We start from the raw sequence: 15,281 nt of genomic DNA, 5'->3' as shown, positions 1-15,281 counted from the left end.
AAAAGCTGACTAAGGTACATATAGTCAAAGCCATGGTTTTTGCAGTAGTCATGTTTGGATGTGAGAGTTGGACTATAAAGAAGGCTAAGAGCTGTAGAATTGATGCTTTTGAACTTTGGTGCTGAATAAGACACTTGAGGGACCCCTGCACTGCAAGGAGATCAAAACAGTCAATCCTAAAGGAAGTCAATCCTGAAGGTAGGACGATACTGAAGCTCAAGTTCCAAGGCCACCTGATGTGAAGAGCTGACTTGTTAGAAAAAACCCTGATGCTGGGAAAGACTGAAGGAAGGAGAAGGGGATGACAGAGGATGAGATGGTTGGATGGCATCACCGACTCAAAGGACATGAGTTTGAGCAAGTTCTGGAGATGGTGAAGGACAGGGAAGCCTGGCGTGATGCAGTCCATGGGGTCACAAAGCATTGGACATGACTAAATGATTGAACAAAAACAAATCAAACAAGAAGGGAGTCACCTAAAGCCTGTACCAACGGCTGAAAGAGGAAAAGGGTACAACTTGTTTGAATCTCAGTATCACTGAAATAAACAGGGGAAAAGTTAACATAAGACCTAACATAGCTGCCACCAAATCTATCACATTTTTCAGAAATACCCCACCTGCGATGAATTTTTCTTTGTCTTTTGTGTGTATCCTTAGCATTTATCATAATCTCCCTGGAGAGGGGGCGTTTCATCAACTAAGAGCAAAAGATCTAGAGTCATACGTGCTTGAGCCACACAGAGGCCTCTCACGGGTTAGCAGTGCAGCTTTGGGTGAATTCCTCACTCTCTCAGTGATTCAGTTTATCTATCTTAAAAATGAGGATGATGACAAGGTCCATCTTGTAGCACTGTCACAAGGATTAAAGTAAAACACTCAGAATAGCACCCAGCCCGGTCTATCAGGTATTGGCTAATATTAGTTGATAATTACTGTGTATATGTCACATAATCTCTAGTATATTGTAGAGACTCTTAAAGTTAGGAATTCCACTTTAATCACCGCTGGTTTCTTCATAAGATCTAACTGATTTGTACAAATTAAAATTATCAGTTCCTGCATTTTAAAAAAATGAAATATTAAGTAATTAAATGATATTTATTTCAAGAGATCCAAAAGATTCTTAAATATTTGGTTTCATGAGAAGTATAATTAAAACACGTTGTTTGTTCTACAGAACTTCTATTTAACTATCATTCTACCACTAGTATCTTGACTTAGAAAATTGTTTATAAGAACCTCACATGTATTAAGTGAGATGAATTTGTCAACATTCTCCTCTCTTGCAAAAAACAGAACATACATTTGAAATTTAGTTTGATGTTTATTTCCTAGGACCCAACAATGTTGGCTCTACTACAACTCTCTACAGTTATCTCTGCTATATATATTAACTGGCTGTTTGGCAAAATATAAAGATATTCATGGATGACATCACACCATGATAAAAGTATGTAAAGACATAAGTATGTATTAATGGCTTCATCTATGGGGAGGGAGGTGGGAGGGGGGTTCATGTTTGGGAACACATGTAAGAATTAAAGATTTTAAAATTAAATTTAAAAAAATTAATTAAAAAAATAAAATAAAATAAAGACCTTTAATTATAATAAAGCAAATAGCAGAGCATTTCTTCCTTGCCAAAGGGAGAAAGGAATCAAATGACCTGGCTAATATCCTTAAGAAAATCAACAACATTTTTTGGAAAGAGAATGTGCAAAGGAATCTAAATTCTATATATTCTGCCTGTGGCAGTTTGTATGAGTGGAAAAAAAAATTAAACAAAGAACAATTAAATACAGTTAACTATAGCCCAGGATATTATTGCGACTAAAGGTGAGACATGTTCATCTATGCATCCATGGGAAAAATCTCTACATTAGAGAATTAAAAGAAAATAGTTTACTTCATGTAAAATTATTGGAATAATAGCTTCAGGGAACCAAAAAAAACTGTTTTTTTTTTTACAACATTAAGCTTCATTCTACTATTGGTTTCCAAGAAGGCAATTACAATATACTCTTTTGAATGTTTCTTTCACATTTTTCTGGATTTTTTCCTTTCTGATTTTGGTCCACAAATCCTGTGGGTAGCAAATATGCTCCAGTGAGTTCCTGTCCATTTTGAATTTTCTCTTAAAGGTGAATTTTAAGCTGAGTCACTCCTGATAAGCACTCTTGCCAAAACATCATCTGGTGATACCTGAAGATCTTCTGTGGCCCTGCCTTACGGCAGGCTTTTTCAGAACCTTGTATTGATACCTAAACTGAATCAATAAATATAAAATTTAAGTTCCACACTTCTTCTTCCACAAAGAAAAGTCTGAGACAAGAGGTGAAATGAATATAAGCTTCATTATAAATGTTAAATGTAGCAAACAGATCTTACATGCTGCAAGCATGGCAAAAATAAACAAAAACAACGAAAATCATTAAATGACTTGTGCACTTAAAGAGTTGCTCCATTTTAAAAATAACATTCAAGAATAATTTAATGTGTCCATTTCAGCAAGCTATTTGTAGAAATAAATATAGACTTATTTCTTGACTTGTATATGAAATCTCACCTAAAGGAATACATTTTGTAAAAGTGTCGCACACTGAACACTTACTTATGCTTATATCCGTCTTGATTTTGTTTCTGTGGTTATTTTTAATCAACAAAGATACCAGTCATTACTGGTGATTTATACCTCTGGAATGTGCTGGCTAACCATAACCCTTTGCCGAGAATCTTTCTTTGGAAAAGCCCACATTGTATCTGGGAGCTACTCCAGACACTTGAATTATCATTATTTTAGCAGCATGCTGAGAATTCTGCAGGTTGGATCCACTTTGAACAGGGGTTATTACTAAAATCCATCATGAAAAGTGTCAGGGTGCAATAATAAAAGCAAAGCAGGAAATTTTCACCCAGTCAGGAATTTTTAAGTTACAGTGTTTAAGAGTTCCAATCACTTTGCATTTACATTTTTTGCCATATGTCCTGCAGAGGATTCAGAACACCAACACCCTTTGTCTTACTTTTGGCTTCACTTAAAGTACATGAATTCAAAGACCATAAGTTTTGGATTTTTTTTAAGCACTCACTGTGGGATCTTTGCCAGCCATTTTGCACTCTTCGACTTTGATTGCAGATGCTGGCCAGAAAACCTGCTCAGAAAGGAAAACAAAGGTTGCATAATCTCATTTGTACATATGACAGCCCAATGTTCTTCATTTACTTTATGCTAACAGATATTTTAAAGTTATTTCTATATTTATATTTCAAAATTATTCTTTCACTTATGAATTCAAGTTAATAAGGTTTTATTACTTTATTTTAGCAATTATGTTTTTGTTTCTTCCATGAATTTTTCCTTTAACAAGTCTTTCTATGATAAGTGCCCATTTACTAGTAGTACAATTTTTCAAATAAGGAAATTATTAAGATGCACAGTATAATGTGTATTTCCCTCCTTCTGATTTACAGTACACTTTGCACAACTGGTCATATCACAGTGAATTTATGTTCATATTGCTATCTCATTTTTTCCAGTAAACTACAGAGCTAGGCTGATAGATTTACCTGAAACTATGTACTTCAACAGCTAAAATGACTCGAATAAAGACTCTGTCTGACATTCTGTGACAGCATTCTAAGTTGTTGTAGCCTTGGATTAGGGCTGGTGAGGATGATGTTTTTTTAATTGTCATGTTAAAATAATAAATTCAAAAGTCTCCTTGTAACAAATTTATAATTAATCTACTTTTATTTCTTTACTCCAATGAACCTCATTTTATTTCCTTGCTGTGAAATATTTGGGTTGGTGCAGAAGTAATTGTGGTTTTGCACTGTTGAAATTTGCTGTTTAACATCAGAATATATTCATAAATAAATGTGGATATACTGTTCATTTTAATGCACATTTTTGTTTTATGGGGTTTTTTTGGTATGACTTATTACTTACTTTTTATTTTATATGTATTTTAGACTATGGAATGGAGAAGGAAATGGCAACCTACTCCAGTAGTCTTGCCTGGAGAATCCCAGGGACAGAGGAGCCTGGTGGGCTGCTGCCTATGGGGTTGCACAAAGTCGGACATGACTGAAGTGACTTAGCAGCAGCAACAGACTATGGAAATAATATTAGACAAAAAGCAAATTTGAGTGATTTTCTTACTAAATTTCAAAATCAGTTGTAAAGCAGCAGAAACAACTTGCAACATCAATAATGCATTTGACCCAGAAACTACTAATGGACATACAGTGCAGTGGTGGTTCAGGAATTTCTGCAAAGGAGACAAGAGCCTTGAAGATGAGGAGCATGGTGCCTGGCCATCACAAGTTGACAACTACCAATAGAGAGTCATCACTGCAAATTGACAGCGACCAATTGAGATCAATCATTGAAGGTGATCTTCTTACAACTACATAAGAAGTTGCTGAAGAACTCAATGCCACTCATTTTAAGGTTGTCTGGCATTTGAAGCAAACTGGAAAGGTGAAAAAGCTTGAGGGTGCCTCATGAACTCACCGCAAATCAAAAAAATTGTTGTCTTGAAGCGTTGTCTTCTCTTTTCTGTGCAACAACAACAAATCATTTCTTGATTAGATTGCAACATGTGATGAAAAGTGGGTTTTATATGACAACTGGTGATGACTAGCTCAGTAGTTGGACTGAGAAGCAGCTCCAAACCACTTCCCAAAGCCAAACTTGCATCAAAAAAAAAAAAAAAGGTCATGAAGGTCATGGTCACTGTTTGGTAGTCTGCTGCTGGTCTGATCCACCACAGCTTTCTGAATCCTGGCAAAACCAATACATGTGAGAAATATGCTCAGCAAATCGATGAGATGCACTGAAAACCGTGACTCCTGCAGTCAACATTGGTCAAAGAAAAGGCCCAATTCTTCTCCACAACAATGCTTGACCACGTCACACAACCAATGCTTCAAAAGTTGAATGAATTGGGCTACAAAGTTTTGCTTCATCTGCCGTATTTACCTGATTTCTCGTCAACTGACTACAACTTCTTCAAGCAGCTAGACAAGTATGGAAAATGCTTCCACAACCAGCAGGAGGCAGAAAATGTTTTGAAAGAGTTTGTTAAATCCTGAAGCAGAGGTTTTTATGCTACAAAAATAAACAAATTTACTTCTTGTTGGCAAAAATGTGTTGATTGTAATGGTTCCTATTTGATTAATAAAGATGTGTTGGAACCTAGTTTTAATGATTTAAAATTCATAGTCTGAAACCACAATTACATTTGCACCAACCTAGTACAATGAAATAGTTAACCCTTGAACAACTTGCTGGTTAGGGACACTGACCTTATATTCCAATTCCACATCTAAAGATTCAATCAACCATGTAATATATAGTATTTATAACCCTCAAAAATCTGCATGTAATTGGACCCATGCAGTTCTAATCCCTGCTGTACAGGCCACACTTGTTCACAGAACAGTGAATTTAATAACTGTGTTCCTTTCAAGGCTGTCTTGGACTACATACAGATGACAAGGTAGGTTATCCTTTAAACTAACCATTTTTCATGCTATACTCCATGCTTCTCATTTGATGTATGTATACATAGGAAGGATTTTCTCACTTAGTTTCAAGTTTTAGATGGTTAAACCTATGAAAGTAGACATGGAGAATTGAATTTATTATATTTTCAGTCCTTGAAATAAGTACTTTCAACTATTTATTGACATGTGGCCTATTCTAATGAAATTCATAATTTTTTGTCATGTTTGAAAGTTTTAAAGAACAAGGCATCTAGGAATTCAGCACTGCCCTCATGAAAATGATAAACTTACACTCAAAGGTTCTTGACTTATGTTGTTAATATTCAAGGAAAGAATGTGATCTTTGCTGCCCACGTACATCCGGTCCTGATCTTCATCCATTAATAATATCCTGTAGTCTAAAGGGTGCTGGGATAGGCTGAAGTATTCAGATGTCTTGGTTTCTCGAAGCTCTGAAATGGTAAATACCACAAGTGAAAATTGAGAATCTTGATCTTATTATTTTAATGAAAATTAAATTACTGAACTATTTACCAAAAAAAATCAAGATATATTTTCCTCTTACAACAAATTAATTTTAAAACAGTTGTCTTATTGGATTTTTTAATTTATTGCCTTTATGGTGAATTAAAACATATATCAATAAATGCAATGTTAAATAGTAGTATTACTTGATTATAAAATTATACACATTTCATAAGATCTCAACTCAGTTTTTTAGTTTCTCATCAGCTCAAAACTAGTTAAGATAAATCAACCGAAAACAATTGAGTAGACTGAACAAAAACAAAAGCAATGACAGCGTAAATGTCCTCCTAGCTTCTCTTAATGTTTTATTGTTGGATTCAATATGTTCATCTTTTTAGGACTGTTATTTCCAACTTTAAATATTTATCATATACATATGTATCGAAAGTAAAACATGAATTTTCAAATGTTCTGAATTTTTAGATTTTCAGTATCTCAATGGTCAGTGACATATGTTCATTTAAATTCTTGTACATTAAATATGTGTCTGTATAGCTAAATTTTCAATACAATGAATGTGCATGACAATTAAAAAAATCAATAATCATTGTAGTAGGTTCAATTTTCTTGCCAGTCAAAATGCTCCTTTGCACAATTAAAGACTTTTCCACTCAAATGGTTCAAAAGTTGTTTGTTCTTTTGATTATGATCTTAAGAAAGTGATAAACTCTACAAAACCGTCTGTTTTCAGGCATTACTCTTTCCATGTTGAACTATTTCTAAATTTTAGTCATTGAACAGCAAATACATTTCGAGAAATTCTCATAGGGCTGTGATTTGACCTAAAACAAAATTAAACATTCTGTGAATTCTTATCGGCAGCCATGAACTTTATTCTGTGAACATTCAGGCTCAAGTGTGAAGACAGAGAACAACAAAGTTAACCTGTTTTCTGGGCACACCAGTTCAGAATGCCTGTCATAATATCTTTCAAGTGGTTTTATATCTAGCCAATGATCTAAAAATACTGTGGGAACAGAATAGTGATTATGAAGCCAGACTGTGGCACCAAACTTCCTGTGACATTGAGCAATTTACTGCACCTCACTGTGCCTTAATTTCTTCATTGGGAAAAAACAACAATAATGGTATGCTCTACTGAGAGTCTATATGAAAATCAATAGAATTGATACTGTAAATATACATCTGAAATGAATAACAAGCTATTCAATTATAATAATCTTTACTGTTGGTCTGAATAATTTGAATTACTAGTTATAGGAAAGCATAATTAGAAAAAAGATGCAAATTTTCCTATTTTTTTCTTTTTCTTTCTTTTTTAATTTAAAAAGCTAGATTCCTAAAATTACTAACACATTCTCTTAAATCATAGTCTCTGACATTCTGTCCACTCAGTGACAGTAAAGCGCAAGATTTTTTTAATGTGGAAAGAACCATTAACAACTTAGTAAAGTATTTCAGAAGAATCTTAAGAAATAAATCATGAGAGAAGACAAGAACAAAAGATATAGAAAGACCATTTAAATAAGAGACTCAGATGACAGATCTTTGGAAATAACAGACATGAGGGCGTAGCATGCTAACCTAGTTACTGAGCCTCACTAGATATCACAGACAGCCAAGCGATGCAGCTGGCAGTCCTGGTGTAACAGGCCTGGAAACTGAAACACCTTCTTTCATGAGCAGAGTGAAAAAGAGTGGAGAGATGTCATTCAGGAAAAAAAGTCAGTCCTTGCTAGATGAGAGGTTATTGTTGAAATAGCAAAAAAAAAAAAAAAAATCCAAGACTTCAGAACATGGGAGAATATAAAATACAACAAATGTCACTCAAAGGGTGGAGAAGACACATTCTGCTTAAATTTGCCTAAAATCCAGAGTGTTTAATAAAGCTTGCTTTTCACCCTATGGAGCAGATTCATGATTTCGCAATTTCCCTCTTAAAACATCATTTGTAGGGTTCCAGTTGGGTGCAGGATCGGAGAAGGCAATGACACCCCACTCCAGCACTCTTGCCTGGAGAATCCCATGGACGGAGGAGGGTGGTGGGCTACAGTCAATGGGGTCTCTGAGAGTCCTACATGACTGAACGACTGCACTTTCACTTTTCACTTTCATGCATTGGAGAAGGAAATGGCAACCCACTCCAGTGTTCTTGCCTGGAGAATCCCAGGGACAGGGGAGCCTGGTGGGCTGCCGTCTATGGGGTCGAACAGAGTTGGACACGACTGAAGCGACTTAGCAGCAGCAGCAGGATAGATTTTCAACAAACACCTCACGAATAAGAAACTCTCCAGCAAAACACATGGACTAAGTAAAATGCAACTGAGCGGATCGCATCTGGGATCTAACCACCAGAGTCTGAATGTTGGCCCTGCCATTTCATTTATCGATATACTTGGCAAGTGCCTTTACCCCTCTAGACTCCAGTGTTTTCACCGGTTAAGTCAAGACAATAATAGTTCCTACATCACAGGGGTATTGTGAGGTTTAAATAGTTAATATGCATCAAGTGCTTAAAAGAGTATCTGTCTTATGGTGACGTGGGTTACATGGGTTATGTATTATTATGACTTGGGACAAGACAGCAAGCTTCAGCCAGACAAGTAAGAAGGACAATTTGTTACAAGGGAGCAAATATGGAGGGACCACACTGTCTGATTTATATTTATTAATATATATATATATATATAAGATTTCTGCTTTTCCCATGTAGAATCTACTCAACTTATTTGAGCAGGACTGTAAAATAATAAACTATCTTTAAGAATAATAATTTGAGTGTGCAGGATAATTTGAGGGCATGTGAGACTGGAAAACTAGGAGATGCTGTTCCAGCTATGATGTTAATAAAGATCTGACATGCCAGAAATAGATGTGAGGGATACTTGAAAGGATTTGGAATGATTTTTTATGAAGCTGGCCCTTAGGTATAAGGAAGAGGCAATCATCTTCCAAAGTTGTAAACTAAGAACAGGATGAATTGAACATGGCATTTACTACTTTTGAGGGATTTGAGATGGAAATTTCTTTAGTAAAGAGATTAAGTGTTGATAGATTCAATTCAAACAAAAGCAGATATATTCCACAAGCATGTAAAATTTAGATAACTAGTTTCCCATCAGGAATATGAAATCTTCAGGGAGAGACCTCCAGTTCCTCTCATGGATGATATGCAATTCTGAGAGTACACAGGTCTGAAGAAGTTCTGGGTAGAAGCTCTAAAGAAGAGTAAATATAAGTGAAAAGCAAAGAACAGAGACACATTGACTGTTAGATCCAAAAAGAGTAGCTCTGTAATCAAAATTCAAAGTGTGTCTTGAAGTATTGAAGCAACGTGATATTGTGGAAAAAGTACAGAGCTGGAGTCAAACAGTTCTGAGGTGAAATCCCAGTTGCATCACTTACTAATCTGTTTTTTTAAAAAAATCAAAAAACAAATTACCGCTTTTCTCCCGGGTTTTGATGTTCTCATCTACATACTGGTCATGTCAATACATAGTTCAAAGCTGCACTAGCACACGGTAGAGGATCCGTGTGCTCGTTTCTGCAGGAAAGATCAGTGACCCTCTGTCTAACAGACAGCTTCTTTTTCTTTCCTGTTGGCAGAACTGGTCTGTGCCAACTACACTGGATCCCCTAGAAAGCTAGTGTCTAAAATGTGGCCACATGACTAGTTCTGACCCAACAGACATAGAGAAAGTCTTCTGCAAAGTTACTGGAAGAGGGTCTTGGGTCTTAAAACTGACACAAAAGAGAGGTGCCTTCTTTTTCTGCCTCTGGATATTGGCATGTAAGCACAATATTTCAGCAGTTGCTGCCACCAAAAAGACTGTTTTCTGAGAATGCAGAAATTAAAAAAAACAAAAACAAAAAACTCAAGTTCTCTAAGAAATCATTTAATGCCCTAACTAGCCCTAGAACTGCTCTATTACAGGACTACTTCACTCATTTTTTGGCCATACTGCATGGTATGCAGGATTTTATTCCCCAACCAGGGATGGAAACTGCCCCCCATGCCGTGGAGGCTCTGAGTCTCAACCACTGGCCCAGGGAAGTCTAAGGACTACTTCTGTTACATATGATTAAAGAAAAAAAAAAAATCCTTGAATTTTTTAAGGCACCTTGAGTTTCCAGTGTTCATAGCCCCTAACACCTTCTCACTCTTCCTACCATGGTTTGTTGAGTTTGGGTATTTTTTTTTTCTCAAAATATTCTTCATTTTTTTCTTTCTTTTTGCCTTATTTTCCTAATCTATATTGAAATAAAACCAAGAGTGTTTATAAAACTGAGCTGGGAAAACAGCCTCAACCAAATTTTATTTGCAAGTAACAAACAATGGCAGTTCTCTTTACCTATTTCATTAGAAAACAATCAATTTCTTGCATTAAATTCAAATACCAGAGGGAGCAATAACTGCATTAACTTAAGACCTTTCTGGTCCAAGGATTTTATCTCTTTTTGTGGGCCATAAAGCTATCTTCAAATTTAATTACCTGTAGCTCATTGACAGTTGACAGCTGTTAAACAAGGAAGATTTACTTTAGAGGTGCCTCTGTTAGAAGCCTAAAAGCTGAGGTTATTTTTTTTAAACTCTATTTAAATTGCTGTTACTTAGCCAAAATTGAACTTTGGTGCCTGGGAAAAACTAAAAAAAATATAAACAAACATTTTTTTTCCTCCCTTAAAGAATAAAGAGAGGAGTTCAAAGCATCCAGAACTTTTATCTATAAAAAGAACAAAGAATTCATCATTTTGACTTAACACAGACCCAACTTAAGTCAATGAATGATTCAATAATTTGACCACAGTTACAGAAAATAACTGATACAATGATTTGGCAACAGTGAGAGAAGGAAATCACAATTACTAGTCTCTCATCTAAACAAGTCAAGGAATAGCACTGTCCTGCATCTGTCTCTTTATATCTTAATAATTATGTCACCCTTTTTACAGCATTGGAAGTATATCCAGTTGAACTGTTTCTCAGGACATGTTCAACTGATTGAGAAGGAACTTTGAGAATAAGTGCTATTAGAAAATGCAGTGGCACCACAAAGGGCAGTATAGGTCTCTAAGTCCCTGGGAAGATCTCCTGGGAAACAGTATTAAAACAAACAAACAGCCACAACAAAACCTGCACGTTTCTAGTTTGAAATCCACATTACTGTAGAGTTCAAGGGTAGAAAATTATTGTAATGTCTTCCATGCCAGGGAGGGAAAATTTGTAGCATTATATGCTTACCTGGAATTCCTGTTTTGATATGGAAACTACTGTGAGCCTTAAGAATTTAACCAAGGCTGGGAGAACAAGAAGTTTCCCCAAAATATAAACTCTAGCAATATAAATTTCTAGAACCACTTGAATATCGTCAACATCTTACTATAGCAATTAAAACATAGTTTAATTTACAGAATGTATTCTCTCTGTTAACAACACTCTTTCCCTAACCATATTAAGAATTACCCTTTGTATTCTGGGCTTCCCTTGTGGCTCAGCTGGTAAGGAATCCGCATGCAATGCCGGAGACCTGGGTTCGGTCCCTGGGTTGGGAAGATCCTCTGGAGAAGGGAAAGGCTACTCACTCCAGTATTCTGACCTGGAGAATTCCATGGACTATACAGTACATGGGGTCACAAAGAGTCGGACATGACAGAGTGACTTTCACTCTGTACTCTGTTAGCGATCTTACCAATTCCAAGGTGACTAAGAACTTATTCCTGTGATGTGGAATGTGATCTTGGTGGAGGAAAGATGGGAAAGTCTAGGATTCTCTTCTATCAATAATATATATCTGTTAAACTACTAAGTAGAGGAACTTATTCCCTCAGAATACTATCTCATCTTTCAGGCTATTATAAATTTCAAAACAAACAAAACATTGCTTGATTGAAAAATCAACTCTTAGGAGTCTCTTTATGAAAAGCATATGCAACAGTCATTTAAAATTATATTTAATAGTTCATGATGTGTTATTAATTTATATATTCAATGCATATTTATTGAGCCCTTATCACAGCACATGCTCACTCCTTGGAAGGAAAGTTATGATCAACCTAGACAGCATATTAAAAAGCAGAGACATTACTTTGCCAACAAACATCCGTCTAGTCAAGGCTATGGTTTTCCCAATGGTCATGTATGGATGTGAGAATTGGACTGTGAAGAAAGCTGAGTGCTGAAGAATTGATGCTTTTGAACTGTGGTGTTGGAGAAGACTCTTGAGAGTCCCTTGGACTGCAAGGAGATCCAACAAGTCCATCCTAAAGGAGATCAGTCCTGGGTGTTCATTGGAAGGATTGATACTGAAGCTGAAACTCCAATACTTTGGCCACCTTATGTGAAGAACTGCCTCATTGAAAAAGACTCTGATGCTGGGAGGGATTGGGGGGAGGAGGAGAAGCAGACGACAGAGGATGAGATGGCTGGATGGCATCACCGACTCGATGGACATGAATTTGGGTAAACTCCGGGAGTTGGTGATGGACAGGGAGGCCTGGCATGCTGCAGTCCATGAGGTCACAAAGAGTCGGATACGACTGAGCGACTGAACTGAACTGAACTATCATGGTACACTACATATCTGTTCACAAAAGAGGACACTAATATGAAAATATCAAGCCTCTATGACAATTATAAATCTTGCCTTGTTCTTGTTGTTTTTCAGTCACTAAATGGGGTATGACTCTTTGCAACTCCACAGATTGCAGTATGCCAGGCTCCCCTGTCCTTCACTATCTCCCTGAGTTTACTCAAATTAATGTCCATTGACTCGGTCATGTTCTCCAACCATCTTATCCTCTGTCGCCCAAGTCTTCTTTGACATTCGCTCTTTCCCAGCATCAGGGTCTTTTCCAATGAGTCAGCTCTTTCCATCAGGCGGCCAAAGTATTGGAGCTTCAGCTTCAGCTTCAGCATTAGTCCTTCCAATGAATATTCAGGATTGAATAAAGGAAAGTTAGCACTGACTGGCTTGATCTCCTTGCAGTCCAAGGGATTCTCAAGAGTCATCTTTAGCACCACAATTTGAAAGCATAAATTCTTCAGCCCACTCAGCTGTCCTTACAGTCCACCTCTCATATCTGCACATGACTACTGGAGAAACCATAGGTTTGACAATACGGAACTTTTTTTGGCAAAGCGATGTCTCTGCTTTTTAATATACTAAGTTTGTCACAGCTTTCCTTCCTTCCTCCTAAAGAGCAAGCATCTTTTAATTTCATGGCTGCAGTCACTGTCCACAGTGATTTTGGAAAACAAGGAAATAAATTTTGTCACCTCTTCCACTTTTTCCCCTTCTGTTTACCTTGAAGTGATGGGACTGGATGCCACGATCTGGTTTTTTTTTTTTTTTTTTAATGTTGAGTTTTAAGCCAGCTTTTTCACTCTTCTCTGTTAATTTTGTTTGGTTAAGTCCACCATGACAGTTTCCTTACCACAAACCTCACCTCACCTATCTGCAGAATGCACACCAACAGATTTTAAAGAAAATCCTTAGCATATCTTTTACTTTCAGGACATTGCTACTCAGAAAACAATTTCCTCTCCTAATTGTCTTATCTCAGAAGAATTTTAAGTAGAGTGCTCTTAAGTGACCCATTCTCTCCTGGAGGCTTACTATCTTGAAACTAGGATAGAAATTGAACTTCACCTACCCCTTTAGGACAAACAGGCAGATAAAGATAAGAGCACTGAAACTTCAGCAGGCTGACACTATAGTTCCTAATTTCTAAGGCAAAGAGAGACCAGAAGGAATGAAGTAAAAGTTCATTTGTTCAAAAATAATAGTCCCAAATAGCTATCATTTGTGGGATTACCGGTAGGAGAAATTAACTATTCTGGGTACTTAAGAAGCTTATTCCCATTTGAAACCTTTGTGTTAGGCTTTAATACTATTCCTCTCCATATTTAAGGAAACTAAACTTCAGTTAATTTGAACAATCTAACCAAGGCCAAACAGTAATGAATACTGATAGAAGAGGCCAGAGCCAGGAATCAAAGCATGGTGGGTTCCTTCATCTGTGAAGTCAGTCAGACACCCTTTTGTTTTTCAAAGGAGTCTGACAACTTAAACACTTATTTATTGGGTTTTTATCTTGCTCTTGACCTGCACATGAGTCTGTGTGTTACCTAGTCCAAGTTTGGTCTGCTTGCAACATGCCAGGCCAATTAAATGAGAGATGAAGTATTGAGGAAAGGGATATGACTTTATTTAGAAAGTTGGCTGAACAATAAGATGGCAGACTAATGTCACAAAATAATCATCTCACAGGGAAAAGATACATTCAACTGAATGCACAGTTCCAGAGAATAGTAGGCAGAGATAAGAAAGAATTCTTAAGTGAACAATGCAAAGAAATAGAGGAAAACAATAGAATGGGAAAGACTACAGATCTCTTCAAGAATATTGGAGATACCAAAGGAACATTTCATGAAAAGATGGGCATAATAAAGAACAGAAATGACAAGGAGCTAACAGAAGCAGAAGATATTAAGAAGAGGTGGCAAGAATACACAGAACTGTACAAAAAAGACTTAATGACCCAGATAACCACAATGGTATGATCATTCACCTAGAGCCAGACATCCTGGAGTGTCAAATCAAGTGGGCCACAGGAAGCATAACTACAAACAAAGCTAGTGAAGGTGATGGAATTATAGCTGAGCTACTTACAAATTCTAAAAGATTATGCTGTAAAAGTGCTGCACTCAATATGCCAGCAAATTTGGAAAACTCAGCAGTGGCCACAAGACTGGAAAAGATCAGTTTTCATTCCAATCCCAAAGAAAGGAAATGCCAAAGAATGTTCAAACTACTGCATAACTGCATTCATTTCACATGTCAGCAAGGTAATAACCAAAATCCTTTAAGCTAGGATTCAACAGGATGTGAACTGAGAATTTCCAGATGTACAAGCTGGATTTAGAAAAGGCAGAGGAACCAGAAATCAAATTGTCAACATCTGTTGGATCATTGAAAAAGCAAGGGAATTCCAGAAAAACATCTACTTCTGCTTCATTGACTATGCTAAAGCATTTGACTTTATGGATCACAACAAACTGTGGAAAATCCTTAATGAGATGGTAATGCCAGACCACTTTACCTGCCTCGTAAGAAACGTGTATGCAGGTCAAGAAGCAATAGTTAGAACCAGACATAAACAATGGACTGGTTGAATACTGGGTAAGGAGTAGGTCAAGGCTGTATATTATGCTGCTGCTGCTAAGTCGCTTCAGTCTTGTTCGACTCTGTGCGATCCCATAGGCGGCAGCCCACCAGG

General features: G+C 36.7%; 1 protein-coding gene across 1 annotated transcript in view; it reads right to left on the bottom strand.

Annotated features, from left to right (window-relative positions):
• SEMA3C (semaphorin 3C) overlaps positions 1-15,281 on the bottom strand; it is a 206,530-nt gene that overhangs the window by 85,738 nt on the left and 105,511 nt on the right. Inside the window, exons 3-4 of the mRNA XM_068972571.1 lie at positions 5,805-5,965; positions 3,092-3,154 (exon numbers count right to left, since the gene is read on the bottom strand). Of these exons, the coding sequence (XP_068828672.1) occupies positions 3,092-3,154; positions 5,805-5,965 (224 nt within the window). The remainder of the gene's footprint in view (positions 1-3,091; positions 3,155-5,804; positions 5,966-15,281) is intronic.

The sequence above is a fragment of the Capricornis sumatraensis genome, chromosome 5 (assembly GCF_032405125.1).
Source record: "Capricornis sumatraensis isolate serow.1 chromosome 5, serow.2, whole genome shotgun sequence".
NCBI lineage: Eukaryota > Metazoa > Chordata > Mammalia > Artiodactyla > Bovidae > Capricornis > Capricornis sumatraensis.
Note: the sequence above shows the minus strand (reverse complement) of the source record. Positions and strands in the feature narration are given on the sequence as shown.